General features: G+C 57.6%; 7 protein-coding genes across 7 annotated transcripts; 3 read left to right on the top strand and 4 right to left on the bottom strand.

Annotated features, from left to right (window-relative positions):
* Positions 1 to 736: 736 nt before the first annotated feature.
* Positions 737 to 2045, bottom strand: CH63R_03659 (D-isomer specific 2-hydroxyacid dehydrogenase; the record flags this gene model as incomplete). Its single annotated transcript, XM_018298634.1, has 2 exons — positions 737 to 1455; positions 1562 to 2045. The coding sequence occupies 2 exons, from the start codon at positions 2043 to 2045 to the stop codon at positions 737 to 739; spliced, it is 1203 nt and encodes a 400-aa protein (XP_018159880.1).
* A 1230-nt stretch (positions 2046 to 3275) lies between these two features.
* Positions 3276 to 5304, bottom strand: CH63R_03658 (Glutamyl-tRNA synthetase; the record flags this gene model as incomplete). Its single annotated transcript, XM_018298633.1, has 3 exons — positions 3276 to 4770; positions 4840 to 5007; positions 5084 to 5304. The coding sequence occupies 3 exons, from the start codon at positions 5302 to 5304 to the stop codon at positions 3276 to 3278; spliced, it is 1884 nt and encodes a 627-aa protein (XP_018159879.1).
* Positions 5305 to 5977: 673 nt separating this feature from the next.
* On the top strand, positions 5978 to 6938 carry CH63R_03657 (Ribosomal protein L1p/L10e; the record flags this gene model as incomplete). Its single annotated transcript, XM_018298632.1, has 2 exons — positions 5978 to 6213; positions 6281 to 6938. The coding sequence occupies 2 exons, from the start codon at positions 5978 to 5980 to the stop codon at positions 6936 to 6938; spliced, it is 894 nt and encodes a 297-aa protein (XP_018159878.1).
* Positions 6939 to 7174: 236 nt separating this feature from the next.
* CH63R_03656 (uncharacterized protein) lies at positions 7175 to 8080 on the bottom strand (the record flags this gene model as incomplete). Its single annotated transcript, XM_018298631.1, has 1 exon — positions 7175 to 8080. The coding sequence occupies one exon, from the start codon at positions 8078 to 8080 to the stop codon at positions 7175 to 7177; it is 906 nt and encodes a 301-aa protein (XP_018159877.1).
* A 3268-nt stretch (positions 8081 to 11348) lies between these two features.
* Positions 11349 to 13271, top strand: CH63R_03655 (BZIP transcription factor; the record flags this gene model as incomplete). The annotated part of the gene is made up of 1 exon (XM_018298630.1): positions 11349 to 13271. One exon carries the CDS (start codon positions 11349 to 11351, stop codon positions 13269 to 13271), a length of 1923 nt encoding a protein of 640 aa, XP_018159876.1.
* A 1029-nt stretch (positions 13272 to 14300) lies between these two features.
* On the bottom strand, positions 14301 to 19809 carry CH63R_03654 (uncharacterized protein; the record flags this gene model as incomplete). The annotated part of the gene is made up of 2 exons (XM_018298629.1): positions 14301 to 19636; positions 19758 to 19809. 2 exons carry the CDS (start codon positions 19807 to 19809, stop codon positions 14301 to 14303), a joined length of 5388 nt encoding a protein of 1795 aa, XP_018159875.1.
* A 5976-nt stretch (positions 19810 to 25785) lies between these two features.
* On the top strand, positions 25786 to 27193 carry CH63R_03653 (1-aminocyclopropane-1-carboxylate synthase; the record flags this gene model as incomplete). Its single annotated transcript, XM_018298628.1, has 2 exons — positions 25786 to 27077; positions 27136 to 27193. The coding sequence occupies 2 exons, from the start codon at positions 25786 to 25788 to the stop codon at positions 27191 to 27193; spliced, it is 1350 nt and encodes a 449-aa protein (XP_018159874.1).
* Between the last annotated feature and the right edge of the window lie 252 nt (positions 27194 to 27445).

Below are 27445 nucleotides of genomic sequence, written 5' to 3'. Positions count from 1 at the left end.
CGATTCAAGTTGTTTACGATGATGGCAACATTTTATTCCAGTCGTTGCACCTCCAAGTTCCGAAGTGTCTCATTGCCCAAGCCCAGCACCTAGTGTATTTAACTGCATACTCGTCTAGTTTGATCATTCTCTTCGCAGACATTTTCAGCCATTGGAACTATTTCATCTACAGCAATCTTTTCAATTTTCTCCGAATCCCTACAGGCTTTATTCTGGCTTCTTGTGCTCACTTACCCAACATCGAAGAGAACGCAAAACCATGTAAGCCACTGATCAGCAATGAGTTGTGTCGAAAATCATCCTCTCAACATTGTAGCCCCTTGTTGGAACCACTCGACAATCTGCGTAGTCGAAAATGACCTGCATCAGCTCCAATTCCCATCAGCGTTCTTTGTTTTGCCAACTATTGGTGTCTTTCTGTACCCTGACGCCTGGGTTTGATTCTTTATGGCCCTGCTTCGCATGGTCACTCGCCTGATCGTCCGAAATCATTTTGGTACGACACGGCGTCCCTATTTGCAAACCCTTCTAGGCAGTCTTGATGGCCCGGGTGAATTTTAGGACGTGCAGCTCTGGTCTCTACAAACACCAAGAAGGCATCATCAACTATGGTGGTAAACTTAACGTGGTACTGTTATATTCCTGGAACTCCTCATACACAAGCTTTATCCCTATCCCGTCCTGTATAGCTCCGATGCAAACACATCCTCCCGCAATTGTTAAAGCACCAAAGATATCATTCCTTCAGGTAGTGCAAGTTCACCGGCGTAATGGGCTTGCCCCCGCCCAGCGCAGCCATGATGTTCCGCATGCTCAGCTCCTCAAACCCCTTGTGCGTCTCGACCGTGCCGCCGGCGTTGTGGCAGGTCAGCATGGCCTTGGTGCCGGCCAGCTTCAGCAGACGCGGATGGGGCCTCGGCTCGTCGTCGTGCACGTCCAGCGCAACGGTCCCGACCCGGCCGGACTCCAGCGCGTCGGCCAGCGCGTCCTCGTCCACGAGACTGCCCCTCGCGATGTTGACGAACCGCGCCCCGGGCCTGAACCACGCCAGGGACTCGGCCGTGATGACCCTGCCGCCCGCGGGCGTGCACAGCACGACGCAGTCCGAGGCCCCGAGCAGCGACTCGAGGGTCTCGTGGAACGTCGCGCCAGACTGCGTCTCGACGGCGGCGTCCTTGCGCACGATGTCGAAGTAGTGCACGCGCATGCCGAAGCCGACGCCGAGCCGCTGGGCGATCTGCTGGCCGATGTTGCCCATGCCGATGAGGCCGAGGACGTGGCCGCGCAGGGTGTGCGAGGCGGCGGTGGCGCGCGCGTGGCAGTCCTGGAAGGCGACGGGGTCGGCGGCGGCGGACATGCACCACGGCAGGTGGCGGAAGGTGGAGAGGACGAGGGCAACGGCGAAGTCTGCCACCGCCTCGGCGGCGGCGAGGCCGGAGTTGCAATACACTACGCCTGGGTCTTCGTCAGCCAGAGATGTTCAGAACCGTTTTCCTCGGAACCTGGACCCAATGGCTAAAGTCACAGGGTCGAGGACCGATGGTACGAAGACAACACGCACCCCGTTCACCGAGAAGCCGGGTATCGGCCCAGTCGAACCCAGCGCCGGCGCTCGCAAAGACCCGGCAGCTCGCGGGCAACAGCGGGATTAGCTCGGCATCCCACTTGCCCATCTCGCCGCCGGTGCCCCAGAACGGCCGGAAGACGGCGGAGAAGTCGCCCCACTTGCCATCCCGGAGCGCGGCGGCGAAGGCGGGGCGCTGGCGCTCGGGTGTGGTGGGGCGGATGATGTCGCATCGCGCCGAGAAGGCGGCGTAGGTGTCCGGATTGTATTTGATCGGGTCGCCGATATGGAGCACCTTGGGCTTTGCATGCGTGCCGTTTGTGTACGTCGTTGCTGCGGGTGGTGCAGCCGAGACTGGAGCTGCGATGTCCGGGTTAGGCCGGAGGACAATGGGGGAGTGGATTTGGTCTGGCGAAGAGGAGCGAGGGGTTTGCGACTGGGGCGTTGCGGGCGGATACGGAGTGTTGTGTGGTTCCGCCATGATGAATCAGGCTGCGAGGCGATAGCTGGAAGGTCGATAGGAAGGAAATGACTTTGTAGAAGACGGGTTGCGATAATAGCGGATCATATAATGAAGTGGCCGGGCTGGGGGCTCCGATAAGGTTACCAATGAGGACCCTGATGATGAGATAGGAGAAAGATAACTGGGCGGAACGGTCGTCTATTTGAACAGGCGAACATAGACGGAGGATTGGTGGGAATCGGTATTGCAGCTCGCTGTACGGATACGAGTCGGTGAGAAAACGGAACGACATCAGGCACCGCTCGTCGTCCCATGGGGGCCTCTCCTGACCTTGGCTGATAATTGTCTCTCCACTCGCCCGGTCCGACGGCACGGGGTATTGACGAGGTTCCTTATTACTAGGCGAGGCCGATGCTGCACACGCTGCGCCAGCCTCTCGGCTCAGCACTCTTGGCTGGACAGCACAGGGCTGCTGCGGCTTACAGGTCAATCGATCCATAACAATAGAAAGGGAGAGAGATGGTCTATCCGGCTTGCAGCTCCTGTCAAAACGTGAGAAGATGAGATGGATTCTAGTGTCATTGTTTAGTATCGCAACATGAGTCTCGACATCAGGTACGGTCTATCCAGTTCGTCTGCAGCCGTTCCTTGAGGGAAGACCTGTACGCAACCGCGGAAACCCCCGCACTGGGCGATCCTTGCAGTCAGGATGCGGGAAGCTGTGGGGTGACGATGACGAACGGCGGTCTAGGCCAGTCACTGTTGGCCTCCCTTCAACAATCCATTCTTCTGCAGGCCACTGGGGAGCTGGGGTGGCTACAGTGAGCTGATGTACCAATGGTCTGATTGACTGTCCACAATGGTCGATGCCCAGCGTCTCTTCAGAAACATAGGACTAGGTCCGTCGGTTGCCGCTGGTGTTCTACCAGAGAATTTCCATCAATCGCATTGAAACTGGCCTGGAGCAGCGAGTTCTTGGAGACTTTCGGTGTTAATTCCGTCCGCAGAGACAAGTTGAAAGTGTATTCAATGATGTCAGGCGGGGAGTAACACACTCGCCCTTAATGAACGTAGCTATACGCCCCTATCCCGTCTGACTTGTCTTTTCCGACATGGGTAGGATATAATCACATTCGAAACACAATATAGCAAGACGCCCCGTCCTCTTTGAGTTCATGCTTCAATTCATCATTTCTTTCATGACCTTGTATCTAGCTACAAAATGGCGGAGAAACAAACTGACACGACTTATTTGGCCTTGCCGGTGGGGATGTTGAACAGAACAACGACGTCGCCCTCGTCGAGACCCTTGTCGACGCGGAAGAAGCCCCGCCTCTCGAGCTGGATGATATCGTCCTTCTTAAGCTCGCCAACGCCGGCGTCGCACCACGCCGTCTCCATGGTCGAGGTGTTGGGGTTGAGGACCTGCTCGAGCACGTCGTCCTCCTCGAGCTTGTCCTTGTTGATGAGGTAGTCAAAGTCCCAGAGCTCGGCCTTGACGAGCTTGGTGCCGGCCGTCGAGAGCCAGGTGACCTTCTTGTCCGTCGTCTTGAAGTCGCCCTGGAGGTGGAGCTCGACCGTGAGGTCGGTGATGGGGTCCGTCGCGCCGATCTCGCGCGCGAAGGCGTTACCCCAGCCCATGAGGGTGAACTCCTCGTCCTTCTTGAAGCTCTTGACATCAGCCTGGTCGAGGATGAGCTCGCTCGAGAAGACGACCTTCTTGGTGCCGACGTCGGGGTTCTTGGGGTGCTTGGGCTTGTCCTCGGTGCGCGGGGCCGCGGGGGCGTCGGCGCCGATGACCTTGACCTTGACGGCGTCCTTCTCGAGGATGGCAGTGTGACGCGGCGCAACAGGGTCGATGACCTTCTTGTTGATGTTCCAGAACGACGCCCAGTCCATGTTGACGACGTTGCGGCTGGGTCCCTGCTTAATGATGAACTCGCGGAGGGCAGGGATGGTCATGCCGCGTCTGCGCACACCGCGGATGGTGGGCATACGCGGGTCGTCCCAGCCCCAGACGGTGCCCTTCTCGACGATCTTGGCGAGCTTTCTCTTGGAGAGGAAGGTGCGGACGAGGTTGATGCGGCTGAAGTCGTGCATGTAGACCTGGCGCAGCTTCAGGGTGTCGATGAACCACTGGTAGAGGGGGTTGCGGTCGGTGTACTCGGTGGAACGGAGGGCGTGAGTGACACCCTCGTGGGAGTCGACGACGGGGCAGGCGAGGTCGTACATGGGGTAGATCTTCCACTTGTCGCCGGTGCGGTGGTGCTTGTTCTCGATGTTGCAGCGGTAGATGACGGGGTCTCGCAGGGCCTTGTTGACGTTGTCGACTGAGATCTTGGCACGGATGCAGTTGCTCAAGCCCTCAGGGGTGCCGTTCTTCATCTCTTCGAAGATGCGCAGGTTCTCCTCGACGCTGCGGTCTCTGCACTTGGATGCGATGCCCTCGGTGCGCTCGTTACGCATCGTCTCCTGCTCCGTGTCGTCGGCGTAGGCGTGGCCCTCCTTGATGAGACGGACGCAGGTCTCGTAGAGGTAGTCGAAGTAGTCCGAAGTGTAGGAGAGCGCGTCAGGGGTAATGCCCATCATCTTGAGGTCCTCGACGATGGCGTCCTGGAACTCCTCGCTCTCCTTAGCGGGGTTGGTGTCATCGAGACGGAGGCGGAGCTTGCCGTTGTAGGCCTCGTGGGCAAAGTAGTCGCTCAGGAGCGCCGCCTTGGCGTGGCCGATGTGAAGGTATCCTCTGGTGTTGCGTAGTTAGCGGTGGGCTACTTGTCATGTCATGCACGACCATGGGGAGAAGGGCACGAACGAGGGCTCGGGGAGGAAACGGGTGACGACGCCGGCCTCGGCGTTCTGGAGAGAGAGCGAGTAGTTGGCGCCCTTCTTGCTGGCAGCGGCAACCTTGGCCTTGCGCTCGGCATCGGCGGCGTTCGTCTCGGCCTGGATCTCGGGGTGAGTGGTCTCGATGAAGGTGAACCTGGAGATCGTGTGATCAGCTTTCTCAAGACACCAGAACAGACGAGGAACGGGGAGGGGCGACAGTCATGACGTACCAACGGGTGAGGTTGGCTAGAGTTCCCTTGCGGATGAAGCCCATAGCAACCTTGTTCAGCTTGAGAGTCTGCCAGATCTTGGTCTCGGTCTCTCCCAGCGAGTAGCCCTCGACGAAGGTGCGCAGCGTCAAGTGCTTGTCGAGAGCGCGAAGGTGCGGCTCGATCGACTTGAAGTCGCCGGCCAGCGCGGTGGGAAGGGTCTGGAGCTCCTCGGCCTTCATGATGGCGATTTTATGATCCAATTGAGACGATCAAGAGGTCGGGGAGGATTCGATGGGCAGGATGGTCCTGATGTATCGTGAGTCAAATGCTGCGAGTGGCTGATATTTCGTGGTGGGGGTAAAATTCATGGAGGGGTAACGCCTCGGGGTCGCTCACCGGTTCACCGAGAGTAGCTCAGACGGTCCAGTGAGATAATTGATCTGATTGGTGGCTCAGCGCAGATGGCCGAGTCCGGTGTTGGACTGAGTGGTAGTAAGTACGAATGGAGACCTGCCTCTTGTCTTGGCAGAATATGATATTCTACAAATAAATTGGAAAAGAACGTAAGAACCAGAAGAAATCCTTTCTCTTAAGCCAAGGCCTTTATGCAAATTGGTTCCAGGACTAGAGAAAAATTAATTTATTGACTCTTCTTTCAAGATAAAGTCGGATGAGAGTGGTTTGTTCGAAAGGCCCGAGTACGTACCGCTCACACCGGGACCGGGCCGGTCTGTTGATAAGCGATACTCAATCGATAAGATAGCAATTCCAGCCTCAACGACCAGGCCGCAACCTTTTTTCTGCAGTCTTCTTGGGCCAGAGCTTCACACGCGACAAATCGTTAAGCGGCCCCCCCCAGCTTGGATTGGTGTTGCTGCATCTTTGAATTTCACGTATACCCAAGCCCCCGTGATGGCGTCAACAACCCAATGCATGGCCTCAATGGCCCGTCTGGCCCTCTCCGCCTCGACAAGACCGACGGTCTGCACGATACCGCGGTTCCTCGTCCCGTCCGTCGCCCAGACACGATGCGCGAGCAACCAGGGAGGTAGCAAGAAGACGGACAAGAAGAAGAAGAAGGTCCCCAAGGACTTCAAGACATACAACGTCCAGAACTGCCCCCAGTTCTCCCTTTGCGACGCCATGCGGTAAGATACAGACATTCATACTCTGCATCCACATTAAAACACACATGCTAACTGACCGTGACTGCAGCTACCTCCGTGCTTACGAAGTCGGCCGCCCTCCCCAGGCCGTCAAGTACGAGATCTCCGTCCACCTCAAGACGCCGCGCAACGGCTCCGTCGTCAAGAACCGCATCCGCCTTCCGAACCCCGTCAAGTCGGACGTCCGCGTGGGTGTCATCTGCCCTGAGGGCAGCCAGATCGCGCAGGAGGCCATCCAGGCCGGCGCCGTCGTCGTGGGCGAGGCGTCCGTCTTCGAGGCCATCCGCAACGAGGACATCGTCTTCAACCGCCTCATCTGCCACACCGAGAGCGAGGCCGCCCTCAACAAGGCGGCGCTGGGACGCATCCTCGGCCCCAAGGGTCTGATGCCTAACCGCCGCATGAAGACCATCACCGACAACATCTCAGGCGCCATCCGCGAGACCATGGGCGCCGATAACTACCGCGAGCGCATGGGCGCCATCCGCATGGCCATCGGCCAGCTCGGCTTCACCCCCAAGATGCTGTCGGCCAACGTCAAGGCATTCGTTGCCCACATCAAGGACGACATCGCCCAGCTCGACACGCACAAGGAGGTCCATGAGGTCGTGCTGAGCACCTCCCAGGGCCCGGGTTTCAGCTTGAACGGCAACTATGGCTCGACGGACGAGAAGGTCACGCCGGCTCACTTGTCTAACGTCATGTGATTTGTACAATAAGACAAAAGGGGCGACGCGGAAGCAGCGTGTATTGGGAGGGGGAAGGGAGGTTAGATCAAAATGTATCATATGTTGTTTATTACACGTGTATCAAAAAAAAAGTGGCATAGCGCTTTAGAACATGTCGGAGATCCGAGGAGGGGGTATCATATGCATCGCTACTTGTTGTTTTTGCCAGGGGGGCGCTTCCTTTCCATGTGTCCGCCAAAGAACGACCTCCACGCTCAACTGCTCTTGAGGGCCTTGATCGCCTCTGCCTGGGCGTTCAACAATCCGTAAAGGCCGAGGTACTTGACTACTCTCGCCTGGCCCTTGTTCCCGGCCTTCCGCGCCTCCTTCATTGCCGTTCCGAGGTCGAGGAGGATGGTATTTCGACACCTCGTCATGCGCGCCTCCGTCTTGACGACGAACGGGACTTCACGTCCGATGGCATCTGCCAGGGCTTCGATGATGCAGAAGTCCTGCGCAAAGCCCGCCAGCTTTGCAGGACTGCTCGCCACGAGCCCACCAGCGCCGCCCTCCTCCCCATCCTCCTCATCCTCTTCGCTGTCATCCGCATCCCAGTCGTCGTCCTCATCGTCCGACGAGGCCTTCCCAGGCAAGCTCGCCAGCGCGAGATGTTCCTCCAGCGCAGATAGCCGCTCGTCCAGCTCCAGCATCTTCCTGCCCGCCTCGATCTCCCTCCTCACTTCCCTCAGGTCGCCGCTCAGACCCTGGACCTCCTCGCCCCTCGTGCGTACCCTTGCCTTGATCTCCTCGACGGCCCTCCGAAAGCCGAGCATGGCGACGCGGACGCTCTCGACCCTCTCGTCGCCGCCGCGCAGCTCGCTGCCGAGCGACAGGAAGGCGGTGTAGTTGCCGTTGACGAGCTCGAGCAGCTCGGCGCTGATGGCGGCGCTGCGGTCGCGCAGCTCGGCCTTCAGGTCGTCGAGGGTCTGGTGGCGGTGCGGCAGGGCGGAGAGGTAGTTTGCCGGGTGGAAGTCTGGAGCGAGGAAGTCGGATCGGGGAAGGGCGGCGGGAAATGGCAGCGGGGCATCGTCGTCGTCGCTGGCGGCCGAAGAAGAGGACGACGAGGGGAGGTGAAAGGCGGCCGTTTGCCGGGTCGGTGATTGGATGCCGAGGTTGGCCATGCTGCTGTTTGTGTAAATGTGCGCGTATGCGTGTATAGTTTGAGCGCCTGGATGATGGACGTGGGCGTGCGTGTGGTTGGTTGGTTCGTTACGTGTCGTGAAGGTGGCCTCGGTCGGCAAGTCGGTGTAAGGCGTTGGAGCTCGGAGCAAGGCGTGGTTTTTGCTACCCAGGCTGGAAAATCGGGATCGAGTATTGTTGGGATGTGATTCGTGAGGTGCGGTTTGAATGGTAGCTTGGAGTGGTAGTGGTAGTGGTTGTGGTGGTTCCGCTTCGCGCGACTTTGTTGGAGCCATGCAGCTTCTTGAGAAGCCGGATTGAGTTTGGCGGGGGATTCACTGTGGGAATGGGAGGCGTGAGCAGTGCGCTGGGAGCTCCACCTGATTCCCACTGCTCTCAGTGGACACGGTTGCGCAAGCGGTAGAAGTGTATCTGTACCTTACGGATGCTACTCCCTGTGCTCGTACTTACGACGCGGTACCTACCTACGTACTTACTCCACAATGATTTGGCTTAGGAATGGATAGAATCTGACCAGTGAAACTGAAAGTGAACATGTCCCGCTCGGCTCTTGCGACGATGACGGCACGTCATCATTTCCAATGCGATCATTGGCGAGAGAGAGAGCGAAGCTGCTCAGAATAAGACTCGAGAGTAAACGCCTCGACGAATGCACACATCAGACATTTTGCATCGCAACCACTGTACTGTGTAAGCGCCACAGCTGGATTCCTCCAAGAATTACCGTTGGGCTTCAGAAAACAATGACACGGAGCCCGGGCTAGTCCGGCGTACTTGGCGTTTGACTCGGAGGAAGGGTGTCCCTTGTGCGGCAACGCCTTTAGGGCGCCACCTGCGAGGCCTGGTGAACGCCGACAATTACCGTCGCCCCAGTGCGGTGTGATGTGCGCATTCTGTTGGTCACTTCTTGCGGCTCCCACCTTCCCTTGCCTCCACTCTAACCAGCAAATTGTGGGATGGAAAGGACCGATCTGATTGTGTAGAGTGAAAACTGTGGGCTGAGCAAGAGGCAGTTCGTAAAGAGTGAACTCAACGCCGGAGGGTGAGAGGGTATGGAAGTGAGTGAGTGGTTTATGCCCGAAAATCGAGCGTCTCATGTGAGCGTGCGGGAGGACACAACCGTCAGGGGGCTGAATCCAATGATTGTTCAGACTGAAGGTGTGGTGTGTGTGGGATGCCATGCACGCTCGGTCGGTAATCCGGATTGAGGTCAAAGGAATGGTGGGTGGTTACATCTTATCATGTACCTCCTGATCTCTCTGATGAACTGGCCCGAGGCAATTGGACGTCTAGCGGTGACACACGACAGAGGTTCCATTGCGGCATAAACTCCCGGTTATCATGTACTCTCTCCTCGGAGCGGTTTTTGTCTTGTGTTACATGATTCTCAGTGTAAAAATCATCTCTTAGCTTTGTAGCTTGTTCGAGTCTGACTCATTAGCCCACACTTGCTGTCAAAACAACAACAAAATGCCATTAGACTCTATTTGAAGCCGACGTCGTTCGACTCCAAGGGGCATTTTCATGGGTTTCTTGACGCCCTCGACCCTCGTCGCTGACGTTTCGGTATACGAGACGAGTCATCGGACAAAGGGTACTTCTCATTTGTCAATGATGAGACAGATTTCATATGGAGATGCAACTTTACTTTATCCCACGCTCATTACTGCCCATGCTCCCACGCACATGCGGAACCACCAGTGCGACATCGGGGCAGACCCTGATGAGGTCAAGGCCCTTCGGGATGTGGTGAGTGTGTAGGTGAGTGTATGCGGACGAATCATTTGTACTGTACTCGCGCTGTTACTTGACACCGTGGAGTCTGGGCTGGAAAGCCAACGGAGGAATCAGGATGGCGAGGGGGCTGGCTCTGGCGCTCTTACGACACGGAAACCCAGCAGCGGCCCGGGATCAGAGCCAACGATGGTGGGTCCCTCGGCGAGTTCAGGGCGGTGATCTGTGGGAAAAGTCGGGCTGTGCAAGCGTCGAGCGCAGCGAAACATGATCCGAGATCGCAGCCCGGAATGGAGCTGGAAGCCGGAAAGCCACATGGAGGACATCGAACGATTGCACCTAGCTTGGCCCGACAGTGTGTACCTGTTACGGCCATCCGCAAGAGGATAGGCTGGAAGTTGTGGGAATCATCAGGGTTAGAGCAGTGTGGAAGCAAGCGGGTGAGTACTTGGATGATTGGCGAATGAGTGAGTGAGAGACGAGCGAGTGAGTGGGCTGTATTCGTAGAAAGTCTGGGGCTTCCTGGTGGGAGGGGGAAAAAAACCGAAAAACCCGGAGCGAAAACCAGTACAGTGACTTGCCTGGGTACCGCGCGAGACTAGCGGCAGGCCCTGGGTGGGGGCCTTGCGAGCAAGATAATCTTATCAATCAGATCAAAAAATCCTTCTTCAATCCCCTTCCCCCCCCTCTTCACACCCCTCCAGTCCCTCGTGTTCCTCCAATCCCCTCCCCCCCCCCCCCTTCCGCTCCTTTTGTTCTTGTCGTCGGTTCCCCCAACAAACCAACGCAGCATCTCCCACCAATCCGCACCATATTCGAGGTCTCCGGAAGAAACAGGAACCAGAACAAAACTTTTCCTCATCACCATCACACAAACAATCCTTGGGCTTCTCGCTCCCTTCCCATTCTCAGACTCATCGCTACTCGGAACCCACTTACACGCGACCACCAACACAACGATCGCATTTTCGCACACTCTTCGGGAGAACACACCTTGACAGACCCGTGTGTACGTGTGCATTGCAGGCCAGACACAGGCCTATCAGCTTTGCAGTTGCAGTTGCAGTTGCAGTAGGGGAACATCCGCTCAAATCTCTTCTCGGCATCAGCCCAGATCACCCACCATCCTCACTGCGACAACTCTTCGGACGACTCCGATTCCAGTTCGATGAAACAAAGCTGCCTTTTTTTTTAAAGAGAAAAAAGAAAGAGAGAAGAAGAAAAAAAACCACAAGATCCGTTGCGCTGCGCACGTTGTTTTGTTCTTTTTCTGGCGCTTCATCACTTCTAAGCCCATCGTCTCGTTCCGTCACTGACAGCCGAGCGTCACCACCTGAGCCGAACCGCATCCTCGGATTTACCAGCCGGCAAACTTCTGCAGCCCACCGTTGTGCCACCTGCACCCAGCGCCTCCCAGCTGTCGTAGCTGCGTCCCCCCATTCGCCAGCGAATGAGCGGCCATACCGAACCCCGCCCGCGGATCCACCCTGCTGCTGCTCGTTCGTCCTTTCCATGATGGTCGCCTCAGGTGTTTCCACCTCCGTCTCCTCCTCTCCTCCCTCCTCTTCCCACCATCACCACGCCTCATCAACCTTTTCTCCCGTTGCCTCACCACCAGCGACCGACGCCCGAAGCGTCTACAGCGCCGCATCCCGCTCCAACTCGGTTGTTTCCACCCCCGCCTCCGCCGCTTCCCCCGCCGCAAGCACTCCCGGCGGAGCGCCGACGCCCACCTCGAGCGGCCCGACAAATGCTTCCCACGCCCCGCATCAGCTTCCCGCCATCAGACCCAACGCTGCGCAACCCATTTCAGCCAGGCCGCCCCAGGTCCCCCAGGTCCTGAACAAAATGTCCATGGCCTCCGTCATCAGCCCGCCGCCCATGACCGAGGCGCCCAAGATGTCCATGACCACCAAGGAATGGGTTATCCCTCCCAGGCCGAAGCCCGGCCGCAAGCCCGCCACCGACACCCCGCCCACCAAGCGCAAGGCTCAGAACCGCGCTGCCCAGCGGGCCTTCCGCGAGCGCAGGGCTGCGAGGGTCGGCGAGCTGGAGGAGCAGCTCGAAGAGATCCGCGAAGGCCATGAAAAGGCCGAGAAAGACCTCAAGGACAGGGTGCACGGCCTGGAGATGGAGCTGCAGTCCTTCAAGTCCCGATGCCTCGTCCTCGAGAACATGCTGGACCGCGAGAGGAAGGACCGCGTCAAGGCTGAGACCGAGCTCGAAGGCCAGAAAAGGCGCTGGAGCGAACAGGCCACGGCCCCTAGACGCCTGCCGTCTCCTCGCCGTAGGGACTCACAGCTCACCCACCACGAGCCACCTACTCCCTCGGTCGGCCACTCAAACCAGCCCTTTTCCATCTCGCAGATCGTCTCCCCCCAGGACTCGACCCACATGGACGACTCCCCCGCCCCGTTTGGCTGCGGCTCATGCGGCCCTGACGGCTGCGCCTGCGCCAACGAAATTCTTACCGACACCGTCACAGGATGCGGTAACTGCACTCTCGGAGGCCGATGCGCGTGCCTTGAGGAGACTATCAAAAGCGCCATCATTTCCGACCTGAAGAGGGCGCCGTCACCATCGGCCCTCACTTCCACTGAGAAACGTGTCCGCACCGAGCCGACTCCGCCAGAGGAGGAGACTGAGATCGACTTCACTGCCATGTTCTCCAAAAAGGCACCCGCACTGCAGCAGCAGCAGCAACAGCCGCCATCAATTTCTCTGATGCAGCCTCAGCCCCAGCTTCCTACCGTGTCCTTCAAGGACTCGTGCGGGTTTTGCAAGGATGGAAGCTACTGCCTCTGCGCCGACACTTCCATGGCCCTTGGCCCCCCGGCCACTACCGATTATGGTCCTCCCCCCGCCTACTCTCAACAGACCCAAACCCCTCCCCCCTCGGAGAATGACGCCGTCCCCCCACCCATGCCCATAGAGATCAACGCCGACGGCGCCGTCAAGCTCCGCCCCAGGCCCCAGACTACCCAGCCCAGCGCCCCGGTCTCCCGCGGTTGCGGCCCTAAGGGACCCGGGTCTTGTGCCCAGTGCCTTGCTGATCCCAAGTCTGGTCTCTTCTGCCGCGCACTGTCCGCAAACTTTGAGCGCAGTGGTGACAGCGCCTCCGGCGGCGGTGGGGGCTGCTGCGGTGGTGCTGGGCCCGGCGGCGGATGCTGCAAGTCCGAGTCCGCGCCTCCGCGCCTCCCAACCAAGGGCAGGCTCGGCCTTAGCCTGAGCTGCGCCGAGGCCTACCAGACCCTATCCAGCCATCGCAACTTCGAGAAGGCCGCCGATGACATCGGCTCATGGTTGCCCAAGCTGCGCGCCGCGCCCAAGCCGGGCCAAACGCTGCCCTCGCCGTCCCGCCTACCCATAGAGGTCGAGGCCGCAAGCATCATGAGCGTGCTCAAGGACTTTGACATACGCTTCGGCAGAGGACAGTAGACGCCTCGCGGTGGTCGCCAGAGACGTGCTTTTCATGATGGTGGGGCAGGCGTTGGTTATCAAGAAGAAGAAAGGGAAAGGAAAAGAAAGGAGGCTCTCAACGAAAAGAAGCCAGAAAACGGTCAAGGGTTGGAATGGTTGACGTGGATATGAATTCTTTTCAACTTCTTTCTCAGAAAGGAAGAATTAAAACGGGGAAAGGCGTCCGGGGTCTCCAGAGACAAATCGTATGCTTAAACACTCTACGCTGTGCACACACAAAAAAGGGAGGGCACAAGCTAGTGTATTACGGGGGGGAAGGAGGTGTGCTGCTTCGGCAACATGGCATCGACCATGAGCCAACACATTTGGCAGGTGGCATATTTGATTTCCAGTTGCATTTTATCGTCCTATATGCATGTTGACTACATATGTGCCCTTTTCATCAAGGCGAACATAATATAACAACACTGATTCCGTCACTGTGAACTTCCGAGTCTCGCCCCATGTCGGGATTGTCCTGTAGAGCCCACATGGCCACATCCATCGCAAGGTTTATGATATAGAAACAAAAACTTCCCTCAGTATATCGACGCTTGCTGGGCCACTCGTAGTCACAAAACCAGTTTTTTCACGGCATCACATTACCGAGAACGCAAGTTTGTAGATAGATCCAAGTCTATATTTCATACCATAGTCATGATAACACGTAGAAAAGTGGTATATCCTCCATAAAGTCCATGTAACCGCTGCCAAAAGAAAAGGGGAAGAACAAAAAGGGGGCGTATGTAGGGGGGGTTTGAAGAGCAACACCATCTACTCCATTGTTGCCAAGTGACAACGATCTCAAGACCAACCAACCTCCCAGTGCAGATGCCGCCATGCCACCATGTATGTATGCGTGTATATATATGCCTTTGCGAACGGAACGTTTCAGATCGTAAATAATCCAACAGCCCAGCTGAGCTGGAGGTACTGAGAAGGGAACAAATACAAGTTGTGTAAAGTGAAATAAAATGGGCATCTTGTCGTAAATCCAACGTCTGCCATCTAACTCATGGCATTGAACTCATTCTGGCGGAGGAACGAAGTAGCAAGCTCGTCGCCTCCTTGTTCTGCCGCCTGGAAGAAATGGACAGCCACACACATCAACGCGGGGTCGCTGCGAACATCTCCGTCTTTGGAGCCCGGGTCCTGGCCCGCGTGCTGAGAGCCAACAGAGCCCCCTAGACCGGAGGCACCCGCAGACGCGCGGTTTCGATCCCCGGCATAGAGCCTGGCGCCGGGGCCAGTTCGTCCAGACGCGCCTGCGTATTTGTCCATGACAGCCTGCTTGAAGACCTCGCGTGGCTTGGAGAGAGGCAACGTGGTCCGCTCTACTAACTCGGGGTTGGAGAGGTAGAAGATTGCCAACTCTCGCTGGGCTGTGGGAAGGCCCTCTTTTGCCGTGATGGTCCACATCCTTCCTGCCTGTGCCAAGCTGTACGCCGTTGTGACAGGAGGCGGCGAGTCGGTTTCCAGTCGCTCCGCATCTTGAGCGGGTGCATCACTGGTCATCTTGCGAGTACTTGTGTACACCCCCTGCACCTCGTCCGCCACCTCAATCATGGTGCGGCATACTTCTTGCTTGAGGCCCAGCGCGGCGAGACCCGCGTCCCAGAACGCGGTGCCCTTGTCCGTGTTGTCGAGGATGGACGGGTGGACAAAAGCGGCGATGAACTGCAAATCTCGGAAGAGCGTCTTTGGGCGGATGGACGCGTCTCGGAAGAGTGTCCGCAGAGCGTTTGTGACAGCATCAGTCGTTGATGAGTTGCCCGAGACACCGTTGCGATTCTCCGTGTTGCTCTGGCGCATCTGGTGAGGCCCCATGGGAGGTGGCGCGGTTGGAGGTGATTGCAGCAGTGTATGCGAACGTCTTCCTCTGACGTTATCGATTGCTTCTTCGAGCGGGTTCGGGCGACCGTGCCCTGCGGAGTCGTCACTTGGACCCGACATGAAATCTTGTCGGTTCCATCCCAGCCTCGACCTCCGCGAGCTGCTGGCCAAAGATGCGATGATAAGCTGTTGTAGCTCGTATAGAGCGCTCAGTTTGGCGTGAGGGTTTGGATGGACACTAAACATGCGGAGCAGGCGCTGGAAAGCCTTCTTGAAAGGGAATTCGGGCGTGGACTCCTTCAGGTTGGGTTTGGACCGGGCGGAGACGGTGTCGCTTGTCACTGGGCTGTCGTTCCCTGGGGCGCTTCCGGTTTCCGTGGTTTCGGAGTTCTTGTCTGTCTCGCCAGCACCCCGCAAATTGCCAAAACTCTTCTTCTTTTCAATGACACGCGGTCTGAGCGGCAGTTTGCCAGATTTACCCGATCGCCGTGCCCGTCTATCGAGGGCATCGCGCCTGTCGATACACTCTTGGCTCAAAGTGGAAAACCAGTCGTCCGTCTCTGACCCCCGCGAAAAGACGAGGGTACCCAAATCGGAGAGCAGTAGGCTAACCAGCGTCTGGCGCAGCTCGTTGAGGAAGCGGGCCTTTTCTTCCGAAAGACGCTGTTGATGGATCGTCTCATTAGATGATGCCGAAGTACCCGGCCTGCCGGCTGAGTGGCTTGCGTGAGAGCCCAGTGAGTGGGGGTGAGACTGTTGGAACACGCTGGACAGGTTGGTCATGCTTGTTGTTGGAGAGTGGGCCCGGGACGTCGTCGAGCTCGGTGAGATCGCCGATTGAAAGGGTGACCAAAACGTAGAACTGGAGTCGATGGTGTGAACGGGCGACGAGACGCCGAAATAGTCCTGTCCATCAATAATGTCGGATAAGACTGTGCTTGCCCTTGAAAAACGGTAGCTGCCAGAGTCAAATGACTGCTGGCTTGAGTTGTGAGCCGACATGGCACGCAGGTCCCGAACAGAGCTAGGCCGACCGGTAGACATGAACCTGCGGTCCGGGTCACTCATAACGCTCGCCGTGTCGTCATACGGGTGGTCTCTGTCCCGAGGGCCGGGTCTGCTCGTCTCCAGGTTCCGCCTGTCCCGTTGGTACAGCTCACTCGACCACAGGACGGGGCCATCCATGATCGATTCGCCGACCAACTTTGATATGCAGGTGTCCACCTCGCAACAGAATCTGTGTATGCGCTCCTCACCGCAGCAAAAGTTTTCGACCCCTGCCTGTTGAAGCCAGCGCGAAGTTTTGTCTGCCTGGTCATCGCTCAACTTGTTGGGTCCACCCTGTTCTTCGGAAGCAGCGAGGAGGTCCATGATCTGCGTCTCTGTGCGATACAGATAGCTCGACGCAGGTCCTCGCGAATGATGGGCGCGGTTTCGCTGGTATGAGTTATACCGCCGTGGCATGCCCATGGTCTTGAGGGCAGCACAAATATTGCGGCTCTGCTCGTAGGGTGCGGAATTGCGAACGTCTGTGACGTACCACATCTTGTCACGAAGAGCGCGCAAACGCTTCATCATGGCATCAATGAGTCCTTCATGTCGCTCCTGACTTTGCTTGAGCCAGACGAGCCAGGCGTCGTATTCTTCGATGGCGGACGCGCAGCGACGGATCGAATCCCGCGGTCCGCGGGAGAAAATGTTCAAGAGTATTGCAAAACCGTTCCGCCGCAGAGACTCGGAGCTGAGTGCGTTGAGCTGCTGCAGCGTTTTCCAGTACAGATGCGCCGACACGAAGTCAGCTTGGGCTCGAGATTGTGCAGAGGCTGCAGTGAGCATGGCGATGAGCACTGAGGGCGGCTCCGCGTCAGCTTCCGCCCTTTTTTCCGCCTCTTTTGTGGACGCGTTGTCATTGTCAACGTCTGTGAAGTTATCCCGCGAGGGGCTCGCCTGCGCTTCGGCGTCGCGTCTACGGTAAGGATTTCTGCTGGGCGTGGTCTTCTCAGCAGTAATGATCTTGTTCTTGGATCGATACTTCTTGATACCGGTGGCCCGATTGCTGAATTGTGCGCGGCCACCCTCCGCTTCAATGCTTGGCGGGATTTCGAAATCCTCGACGAGTTTCAGGATTGAATCTCTCAGTTGATGGTAGTCCTTGTCTAGCTCCGGCTTTTCGTCAATCTCGTCATCATCAGTGTCGCTGGTTGAGGAATTCTCCTCGTCTTCGACTTCTTCGTCCGGGTCGTAGGTCATCTGGCTCGACAAACTGTTTCCATCTGCCGAGATGAACAAAACAGCCCATCGTTCAGCGCAAGGGTGACATGAGCCCTGCACAACGTCCATTCCAACTTGGGCGCTCAGTTCGCGGAGAGCAAAGCGTAGGCGATAACCGTCATCCTCGTAATTGCTCAGGCGTCTTTGGGCCAAAGGGTCCAATACAGGCGGCGAGTACCGCTGAGGTGAGCCAGTCCTGTGCTCTTCCGGAATCGTCTCGCGAGAGGTTGTAGCATCGCTGAGAACCGATGAGGCACTCGTGCTGAGGATCGATGCCGTGTCGAAGTTACTCCGAGGTGCACCCATGGAGATGGGCTGAGAAACCGCCGAAAAGCCAGAGATGGAAGGGGCCCCTGATCTAAAACCGCTGGACTGGGCTGACATAGGCCGGCGCTCAGGGAACAAGACGTTGACAAGCGTGACCAGGTCAGCCGGGCTCACAACCAGGTACGGATGGACCTCGACGGTCTCCCGGAGGGAGGTAATCGAACGGGCGGGCAGCAACTTGGCCGGGGGTCTTTGAGACCGGGACCGTTTGAATCGGTTCAAGATGCTGTCCACGTGGCCCTGGATCTTGGGCGGGGTCGAGACGGTTCCCTTCTTGTTCCAGGTGATTTCCACAACCAGCTGTTGCGCCCTCATGGCGACTTGCTTGAGGATCTTCTGTCGGCCATACTCTGTGATGTGGTAATCGCCCATGAGGCCGTGGCTTTCCGGGTGTATGACGACGCCGAGAAGGAAGACAGAGAAGAGCCATTTGTATACAAACCAGTTGCGCGTGCCGTCAACGAGCTTGCTGTCCAGCTTCTTCAAAATGGCGTTACCCAGCTCGATGAGGCCTTCGGGGATACCAGTTGCATCCTCGTCATCGATGATCTCGAAGAGCTCATTGACGGCCCTGTCGTAGAACTCCTCGGCAGCAATACTATCCTTGGCGGTCCAGTCGGCGAGGTTGAACCTGGTGCCGTGTTGGTCCTCGGCTTTGTCCAGAAGAAAGGCACCATCCTCGAGGATCTTCATGAGATACCATTCCATGTTGGATTTGCCGGACCAATCGCGCATGGCAGTCCAAACGTTGAGTACGGAAATCAGCATGGGCTCGCTGCTGGCCTTGGACTCGGTGATGAGTCTTGCTAGAGCCGTTCCCCATATCTCGGTTCGGCGTCTATCTTCGGCGCTGTCGGGGCCGGCGGAGTTGGCAAAGCAGGTATGGACCAAGGCTGAGAGAGGATCATGCCTCTGGAAAGACAATAAGCGTTCGATGGGATTAGGTGAACTGGCAGGTCCTCGGCTACTGGGACCAGAGTGACTTCGGGTTGAAGAGCGGCTGCCGTGATAGGGCAGAACGGATTCTACAGGTTCCGATCCCTGGTGGAACGAGGTAAAGGCATTCAGTTCTGTAGGGGTTAGGGAACACAACCTCGCGGCCAAGTAGTCTGGGTTGGTCCTGATCTGAGTCAGGAAGTTCAGGAAGATTTCTCTGACGGAGGCTGGCAATTCGGAGAGGAAAGGGGTCATGGATCCAAGAGAACTAGATCCCGATGTTGAATTGGGTGGCGTGTCCACGCTTTCTGACGACGCCAAAGCAGGAGACTGGAGAGAGTCCATCTCTGGTTCCAAAAGGGCATAGCGTCGCAGCTCGTCGCAGCTCTTGCGCACATCGTGAATGGCGTTGAAGAGCGAGGCAAAGGTCTTTTTGTCATCGGATCGAAAACAGTCTACCAAGTTCTTTCTGGCAATCTCACCGCAACGGTTCAGGCGGGCAGACAGGGCCGTAGAGATGAGGTTTCTCTGCAAACGTATCCTCGTGTTTGCGCGCTTGCGCTCCTGGTATTTGGACAGCCTAACCAAATGGGCGAGCTCCTCAAGGGTCGTGGTGTCGGGCTCGGGAGCCAGGTGAGGATTCGCATACAAGGACGGGTCGGGGAGAAGGGCCTGGGAGAGGGCGGGCGAGGATGTCTTGCCAGCAGCGGATGCGGACGGAACTTCGGACGAAGGGTCCATGGTGACCTTGACGGGCGAAAGCGTAGACGCTTGGGCAATCACGGGCTTTTGGTGCGACCTGGAGGCGGGTCTCCTGGGCACGTCTTCGCTACGGCGTACGGGCATGTTTACGGCGGCCTCTGCGCTTCGGGTGGTGGGACTCGGGGACCTTTGACGGCGGGAGCGGAAGGAGGTGTTGTAAGTCTCGGAGGGAGGGGTCGGTGGTCGGGGCTGGTTCGCGTCATCTTGGGAGGCAGCTGTAGGCCCAAGACGCAGCAAGCGTCAGTATGTGAGCAAGGAATACATGGGAGAAGCGAAGCTCGTGGGGAGGAAGGTTGGTAGGTGGTTTTGGTTGTATGGCTGTGTGCGACGACGTACAAGCAGACACTATGCGAACTGGCGAGGAAAGGGAACGCTGCATGGAAATCATAATGCGACCATAAAGAGGGCCAGCGCGCAAGGCGACGGGTGCAGCTTCAGCAGCGGCTCTCGTGGCAGCTGGAAGCTGTGCTGTCGCGACGTCGAGATGTGATCGGTTGGGCGCTGCTGGCGGCGGGTGGATACGATGGCTGCTGGAGTAGCGGGGCAAATTCAGTACCTAATCGATGGGTAGAGCCGGCGCGCGTGAGAGGAGGGAGAGGGTGGGGGGTTAAGGAGAGGTCGGCGCAATGCCAGTGCCTCGTCGGTCTCGGCGATGTTCGAGCTGGGAGTTTGACTGTCGGAGAGGAAAGCTGGAGAAGAGGAAAACGATCGGGAACCAAAAAAAAACAAAATAAGCAAGACAAGGTCGGGAGTCTTGAGGTCTGAGCCTGGTTGCGGTTGGGGTTTAAGGTAATGCGGGAGGAAGGGACGGGACAAGAAGGGCATGCATGGGTCGCAAGGCGAGGAAAGGAAAGGCACAGCAAGCAAGCAAAGCGACAAGGAAGGTAAGGAAGGCAAAGGCCAGGCACAACACGACAAAACGGGGCAGTTGGGAACTTGAGATGGTACGGTACGTACCGTTAGGTACCTGGAGCGACCTAGCAACGTGCAGCGAGAACGACAGGTTTGGGCTGATGAGGTGAGGGAGCAGAAGGACGGAAGGCGGAGTGGAAGCTGCGAGTGACACGAGGCAAGTAGGTACGAACACGTACCGGGTACGTAGGTACCGGCAGAAACAGAGCAAGAGACCCCACAGCCCGGCCTGCTGGACCAACCCAACAGCTGGAAGGCAGGGATGACCCGATGGGCCCGGAACCAGGACCGACCGGGCAGGAACAGGCCAGCGGTTAGGGAAACGAAGGGACTGGGCTGCCAGCAATCATGGCGAATGCGTGGCAAGCAGGGGCGACAGGGCCAATCCAAGGCTCGGTTCTGCTGTTGCTTGCTTCCCTGTTGCTGCTGCGAACCGCCGGCGATCGTACAGGGTGTGTCGTCGGGCTGTGGAGAGGCATCAAACATCATTCAAGTCTAGCGGTAGTGGGTATCTGTCGTAGGATCGACAGATGTTTGCAACTATCTAGGTATATGGACGACGAGCTGATAGCGGTTGTCAGTAAAGCCTTCCTCTCATCCTACAAACAGAGAAACAGACACGTTTTTCTTGCGGCGACGAGGTGGGGGAAGGTATCGCGGGGAAGTCAGTGTGGCTGGAACAAGCGGAGCGTTGGAGACAGGCCTGCCTACAAATACCATCCTGCCTGAGCCAAACGAGCTAGAAGGGACTAAGTAAAGGACCAGGCTTCTCCATCCTGCCCACCTGCCCGCCCGCCTGCCACCTCAGAAAAACAATACGGAATGCCATGAGAAGGAAGAGAACAGGGAGGAGGCGATGAGAGCCTGCGTCTGCCAGAGACGAACGAATAGCAGACGAAAAGACGTTGCCCACCAACTACCTGATTAGCCAAAGTAGGTACGTAAGGTACTGTAGACTACCTAGCAGCACAAGGTAACGCTCCGAATCCCATCCCAGTGCTGGCCCGCTCACCTCTGCTCGAATCCAATCTGCTGCCAAATGGCGCAACACACAACACCCAACCAACCTCTTTTGTCGGACCGCCTTGGCTACGTACCTATTTCAGTTGCTACCCGTTGCCTCTGTTGATGCCTCTGTTGATGTTTCCATCGCCGCGTAAACCAACACCAACACCAACAGCAGAGGCAACGGGTGGCAACTTATAAATCAAGCACCGCCAGCAGCTCACAGCTGCCAAAGTAGTGTCGCTGCAAGGAGACCATCAGGATGTCAATTCACGTCCGGCTTCGCCCCATGGGTATCCTAACTTTGCCCACTCTTGGCCTCCTCGAAACCAGGGCCTACCATCGAAACTGCATGACATTTGCGCTGATTGACTTTGGCATCGTCATCTCCCCTTGCGTTGCACAATAATAATAACAACAAGAACAATAAACAACACCCACAGTTACCTGCGTCACTCGTGCGTGCCCTGCCAGAATAGACGACTGTCAGACACCAAGGACCCGATTGAGTTGGCCCTCGCCTTGCTACCTGGCGCACACGGCACGACACTGCAACACAACACGAACCGCCGCGCTTTTTGCCCTCGTGCATCGTTGCTCTGCTCGTCACGTCGGACATGGATGTCGCTTGAAGAATATGTGCTGTGCAGTCATTCGCCCGCGACATCGTGTATACATCAGCCCATATGGTATCGGTATACATCCTCACAAAGGCGCTGCTGACCAGAGCAGAGAGGAGAACACGGCCGCCTGGGCCCCGGAGCCAGACGGTCCATGATCCACACACCGCACACGTTGTTGACCCGTCCGTCCATGCCTACGGGTACGGCGCCCCCGATGCAGCAGACTTGTTAATGCCATGTCACTTGCGCCTCAGAGAAGCGGTCTGCAACATAGAAATCCCATTGCAGCCGGCTCTGCCATGCCATGCTGTCCACACCATCAGCATCTCGTGTGCTGACCCAACAAAGTCGGACAAATCGCCGCTCACCGACGGGCCAATAAATGCAGAAACAGCGATACCGACACGGCAACCCGCCCGGAACGACACCAACCACGCGTCCCATCTCACGGGTTGAAGGAGGGGGAGGGGCGATGGGAAGAGGGATAAAAGAAAATACCTCTGCGCCTGGCCGTCTTGATGAGTTGGCATGCATAGCCTTTGGCCCTCCTGTTTTACATGCTCGACCAGCCAATGCGCCCGCCCTGCCTGAGACTTGGGACTTGAGTCCTCCTCCTACTTCTCCTCTCACACACACTCGTCTGCGACCGACAACAACTCACACGGCAGCTCCGCAGCTCCAGGACACCCGGCATACAGGGCAGCCAACCCCCCTGGTCGCCCCGTATCCAATCTGCGTCGTCCACGAGAGTCGGCACGCCATGCCAACACATCACAGGGCCCCAAATAACACCCCCGCCCGCCCATCCAGCATGACCCTCACCATCCCGTCTGCTGCTTCGCTTCACCACACCACCACCGCGACAGTCGACCGCCTCCATCGCCTCCGTCGCCTCCAAACACCGTTCCCGGCCCCTGAAGCCAATCGTCGACTACCGAACCGCTCTCGCACACTTTCTCTGCCTCTCTCTTTCCATCTCTCCTGCCACTCTCATGCAGCTGCGCTGTGTACGCCGTCGAACCCCAGTCTACCATGCTTCCTGGCTGCCTCGACGAGGTCGGCAGACACGACACCCGAATCTCACACCGCAGTACCGTTGTCATTTTGTCTGTCTACTCTCGTCTCTGATGTAAGGCGTTGCCATGTGCTGGCACGCACTCGCGGCATCGTGTACTCCTTCGTTCTACCCGTTTCGCATCATACAAAAACCTCTGGGATCTTGTACTCGTTTGCACTAGACGAGCCGCCGCTCTTTTGCCGCCCAGCGTATGACTGCCGCCCAATTAACTTTTGGGTTTTATATCTCTCTGGTTGTTCGACCATCTCGTCATCTCGCCATCGCTGCCGCAAGACTGACACTGAGAGGCGCACGAGGTCCCATCGAGGCGATGTGAGGCGGCTCGCAACCCCCTGCCCCCATTTGGAGGCGTTGCCGCGTCAATAGCAAGCAACTGAGCCGGCTTATGCTTCGCTTTCTCCTGGTCCCTTGTCTCCCGTCCCGACCTCCAAGTATGGATTCCGGGCCTCTAAAATGGCCTCTACCGCGCACCTGGGTAGATCCAGCCACTCCACGCCGCCTTGCTGGTGTCACATTGATCCCTGTGCCACAACGCTTACCCCCTCGATGGCACTAACGATGGTACCAGAATACCTCTCCATTCCGCTTCTGGCCGTCGACAGATCACTCGGCTTCATGCACGTCAGATTCGCCAGTCAATCATGTTTGCTCCTCCCAAGCTCAAACCTCAATTCGCTCTGCTGCCCCTTTGCCCATCGTGCATCCACTCCCGTTTCATACCTGATAATTGAGCCACAGCCGCCACAGTCTCTGCGACTTGTGTGCTGTTTTCCAATCGCTCCAGACGGCCTCGTGAGGTCATGTCCGAAGCATCGTTGGAACCCCGGGGGGCGATGCTGTTGTCTGGCTCAGACTATTGGCGACCATGAATCGTCTCTGAACACGATTTAGATCGGTAGCTTGCGTCTAGGAACACGTGACAACGGCTGCTCTCTGCTTTTAGCACAGTTTACATTATCAGTGTGTGGAAGCTCCAGGCCTTGAAGAATACCCAATAGGTTGCTTGATGACAGCAAACGCGTTGAATCCGTCGGCCGACGCCGCCACGCTGACCGCTTGACGTGTTCCTGTCGGCTTCCTATTAACACCACCGCCTCCTAAACGGGTATTGAGCTTAGGGCTGCATATGCCATCGTGATTCAATCTGCCCTCCTGGAGCTAGTGAGCAGGCATAAGCCCAGTTACTGGACCCATCGTCAGCATGTTGTGTTACTGTTGCTTAGTCCGATGAGGCCTCTCGGTCCTGGCGCCTTGGCCGGTGTATGACCAACTTGCGTGATTGGGTCTAGATCATCCCTAAACGACATTCCAAGATACAACCAGACCTTGCCTCTCCCACGCTTTGAAAAGGCGGGGGGGGCGCGGTCGTCCTGTTAAACCTAACGCCCGTAGCGTTTTCGTAGCCATGTACTAATTGCTGGATGGTCATCCGATCTAAGTTTGCTTGTTCTGCTAAAAGCTACGAGAGCATCAACCCAAAATAGAAAATGAAAGGAAATGCAGAAAGCTAGTTGCAGGTTGGCCGTCCTATTCTTCTCACATCGTGGCAGGCGGGAACGTTGTCTCCGCCGGGAGCGAGCACGTGGCCAGCTACGTCCTTGTTGTGAGGAGACTGGTAGTAATTCTTCATTAGGATAGGCAATGTAGGTAGCTTGTATATTCCTCTGCTTTCCGCGGTCTGGAGATTACAGAAAGAGTCATGATGTTGACGCACATAGCTGGGTGAAGACGAAGCATTGGTCAAGAGAGTGATTTGATGCGTCTGCTGGACTGCACTGCATGCATGCTCTTCTATCATGGCGAAGTGGGAGGCGGAGAAACAGACAGCATGATGTTTGACGCGAAAGAAGCTCATGGTAGTCAACATACTCCAAAGACTCTGGCTTGCCCAACGCAACGAGTCACATAGTTGCAATGGCAGGTATCCCACGCGTCTGCCTGGACTGTGACAGCAACATCGTCAGACGCCCTCCATCATGTGTCAAAGTCTTTCCGCACAAGTTTGTTCTCTGCACATACGGTCTGTTCCGAGGCCGAGACTATGCTATTATGTATCTTTCTTTGTCCATCTTCTGGCTGACCCGGGATGTTCAAGGATTCAACTTAGGCCTACCCGGCTTGAACTTGGACGTCGCGAATCGGCGGCTTAGCGAATCAGAGATGCTAGCCATGAACCAAATCATCCCGGAAAAGAAGGGGTGGGTCAATGTATGAGACCCCAAAACTGTAATCTTATTCCCACTTCGTTTTGTGGCAGATGCTACTTCGGTCTGCGCCGCTGGGATATGGCCGCTTCCAGCCACCACCGCCCCGGGCGGGGCCCGACGGAAGAAGGGCCGCTCCCCGTGCCCGTGCGCCGGCGCCGGAGACGGCAACGAGCAGTCGGGCTTCAAGTCAGGATGCGAAGGGTTCCATCCGATTTCAGAGCGGAAGCTGGACCGGACCGGGTGCGTTTCAAGGACCTTACATCGGTTTACTGAAGTTGTATTGGTGAAACGCTTTTCTCTGAGCACGTTTGCGCAGGTTTAATCCATGCCGCGTGCGACAACAAGAGGGGATCCATTCCCCTCCGACCAACGGAGGCCGTAAAGGTGCTCAAACTGCCCCCCTTTCCTCCCGCCGCAACGACGCCGATCGGCGAAGACACACGGAGTACAACATAATCGCCACCAAACCCTCCCGTTTTTCCTTATCGCGAAACCACTCCAACTTGACAACATTTCCCCTGTGAAGAGGACGGCGGGACATGACCTGCACCACGTCCCCCAACGGCGCGATGCTCTCCCCGCGCGGCGCGAAGACGGCCTCGGCCCTCCGCCGGCCCTGGCGCTTCGCCCCGGCGCAGACCTACTCCGCCTCGAACCCGTCGGGCGTCATCTCCTTCGCCCTGGCCAGCAACGCCCTCGTGCTCGACGACATCGCCTCCTTCGCCGCCCGCGTCCCGCTGCCGCCGGACGTCTTCACCTACGGCTACAGCACCGCCGGCGGCGCCCGGCTCCGCGCCGCCGTGGCGTCGCACCTGAATCGCACCTTTGGCCCGCACACGCCGCTGGCGCCGGACGACGTCCAGCTCGCCTCGGGCGCGACGGCCGTGCAGTGCGTCCTCGCCTTCGCCCTCGCGTCCGCGGGCGAGGGCGTGCTCACGTCGCGGCCGGTGTACGGGCGCTTCGAGCTCGACTTCGGCAACGAGATGGGCGTCGAGGTGGTGTACGCCGACACGACGCCCGACACGTGCCTCGAGCCGGGCGTCGTCGAGGCGTTCGAGGCGGCGCTGCGGCGGTCGCACGCGCGGGGCGTGCGGATCCGGGCCGTGATGATTGTGAACCCGAATAACCCGCTCGGTCGGTGCTACCCGCGCGAGACGCTGGTGGGCATCATGCGCTTCTGCCAGAGGCACAGGATCCATCTCATCAGCGACGAGATCTATGGGTTGTCGGTGTTCTCGTCGTCGTCGTCGTCGTCGTCGTCGTCGTCGGAACCGCTGCCGGCCTTCACGTCCGTGTTGTCCATCGACCCCGAGGGCGTCGTCGACCCGGACCTGGTGCACGTGGAGTACGGCCTCGCCAAGGACTTTGCGGCCCCGGGGATGCGGCTCGGCGCGCTGGTTTCGCGGAACCGGGCGCTGCACGAGGCGTTCTCGAGCGTCGTGCGGTTCCACAGCCCCGCGGGCCCGTCGGTCGCGATCGCGGCCGCCATGCTCGAGGACCGCGGGTGGCATGACGGGTTCGTGTGCGGGTCCAGGGAAAAGCTCGCGGCGGCGTACGGGTTCGTGACGAGGGGGTTGGAGGACCTGGGCGTGGGGTATGTCCGGGCGAACGCCGGCTTCTTCGTATACGTCGACCTATCGCCGTGGCTGCCGCCGCCGCCGCCTCGGGGGGAGGGATACGGGACGGACCAGGAACGCGAGTTTGCGCTGGCGCAGAAGATCTTGGAGAAGGGTGTGTTTCTGCACCCTTGCGAAGAGCACTGTCTTGCGCCGGGGTGGTTTCGTGTGGTGTACACCCAGTCACAAGACATCATCGGTGAGGGTCTGAAGAGGTGAGTTGGACGAGCAGCGAAGAAGGAGCGGGAGATGTTTCGCTGACACGATCTGCAGACTTGGTGACGCATTGACTAGCTTGCCGTGGGCGGCATCGAAGAGCAAACATTCGTGATCTGCTGCGTGTAGGGCATGCCGGAGTTGCCATCATGCGTTGACCGGGAAGCACATAGAAATAAAGCAGAAAGAGGAACACGAATAGATGCTTATGTAAATGTGGTGCGAATATACAGCACCCTCCGATGTAAGGGGCTACGAAACTAAAATATATAAATCATGTACATGCTGAATTTGAGAGGGGGGACCCATGATTCTTGATTCTCATCGGTCCATGCTTCTTCTTTTCTTCTTCCATCACGTCAAGTCA

The sequence above is a fragment of the Colletotrichum higginsianum genome, chromosome 3, assembly GCF_001672515.1.
Source record: "Colletotrichum higginsianum IMI 349063 chromosome 3, whole genome shotgun sequence".
In the NCBI taxonomy this organism is placed as follows: Eukaryota; Fungi; Ascomycota; class Sordariomycetes; order Glomerellales; family Glomerellaceae; genus Colletotrichum; species Colletotrichum higginsianum.
This window is presented reverse-complemented; position numbering and strand designations above follow the sequence as displayed.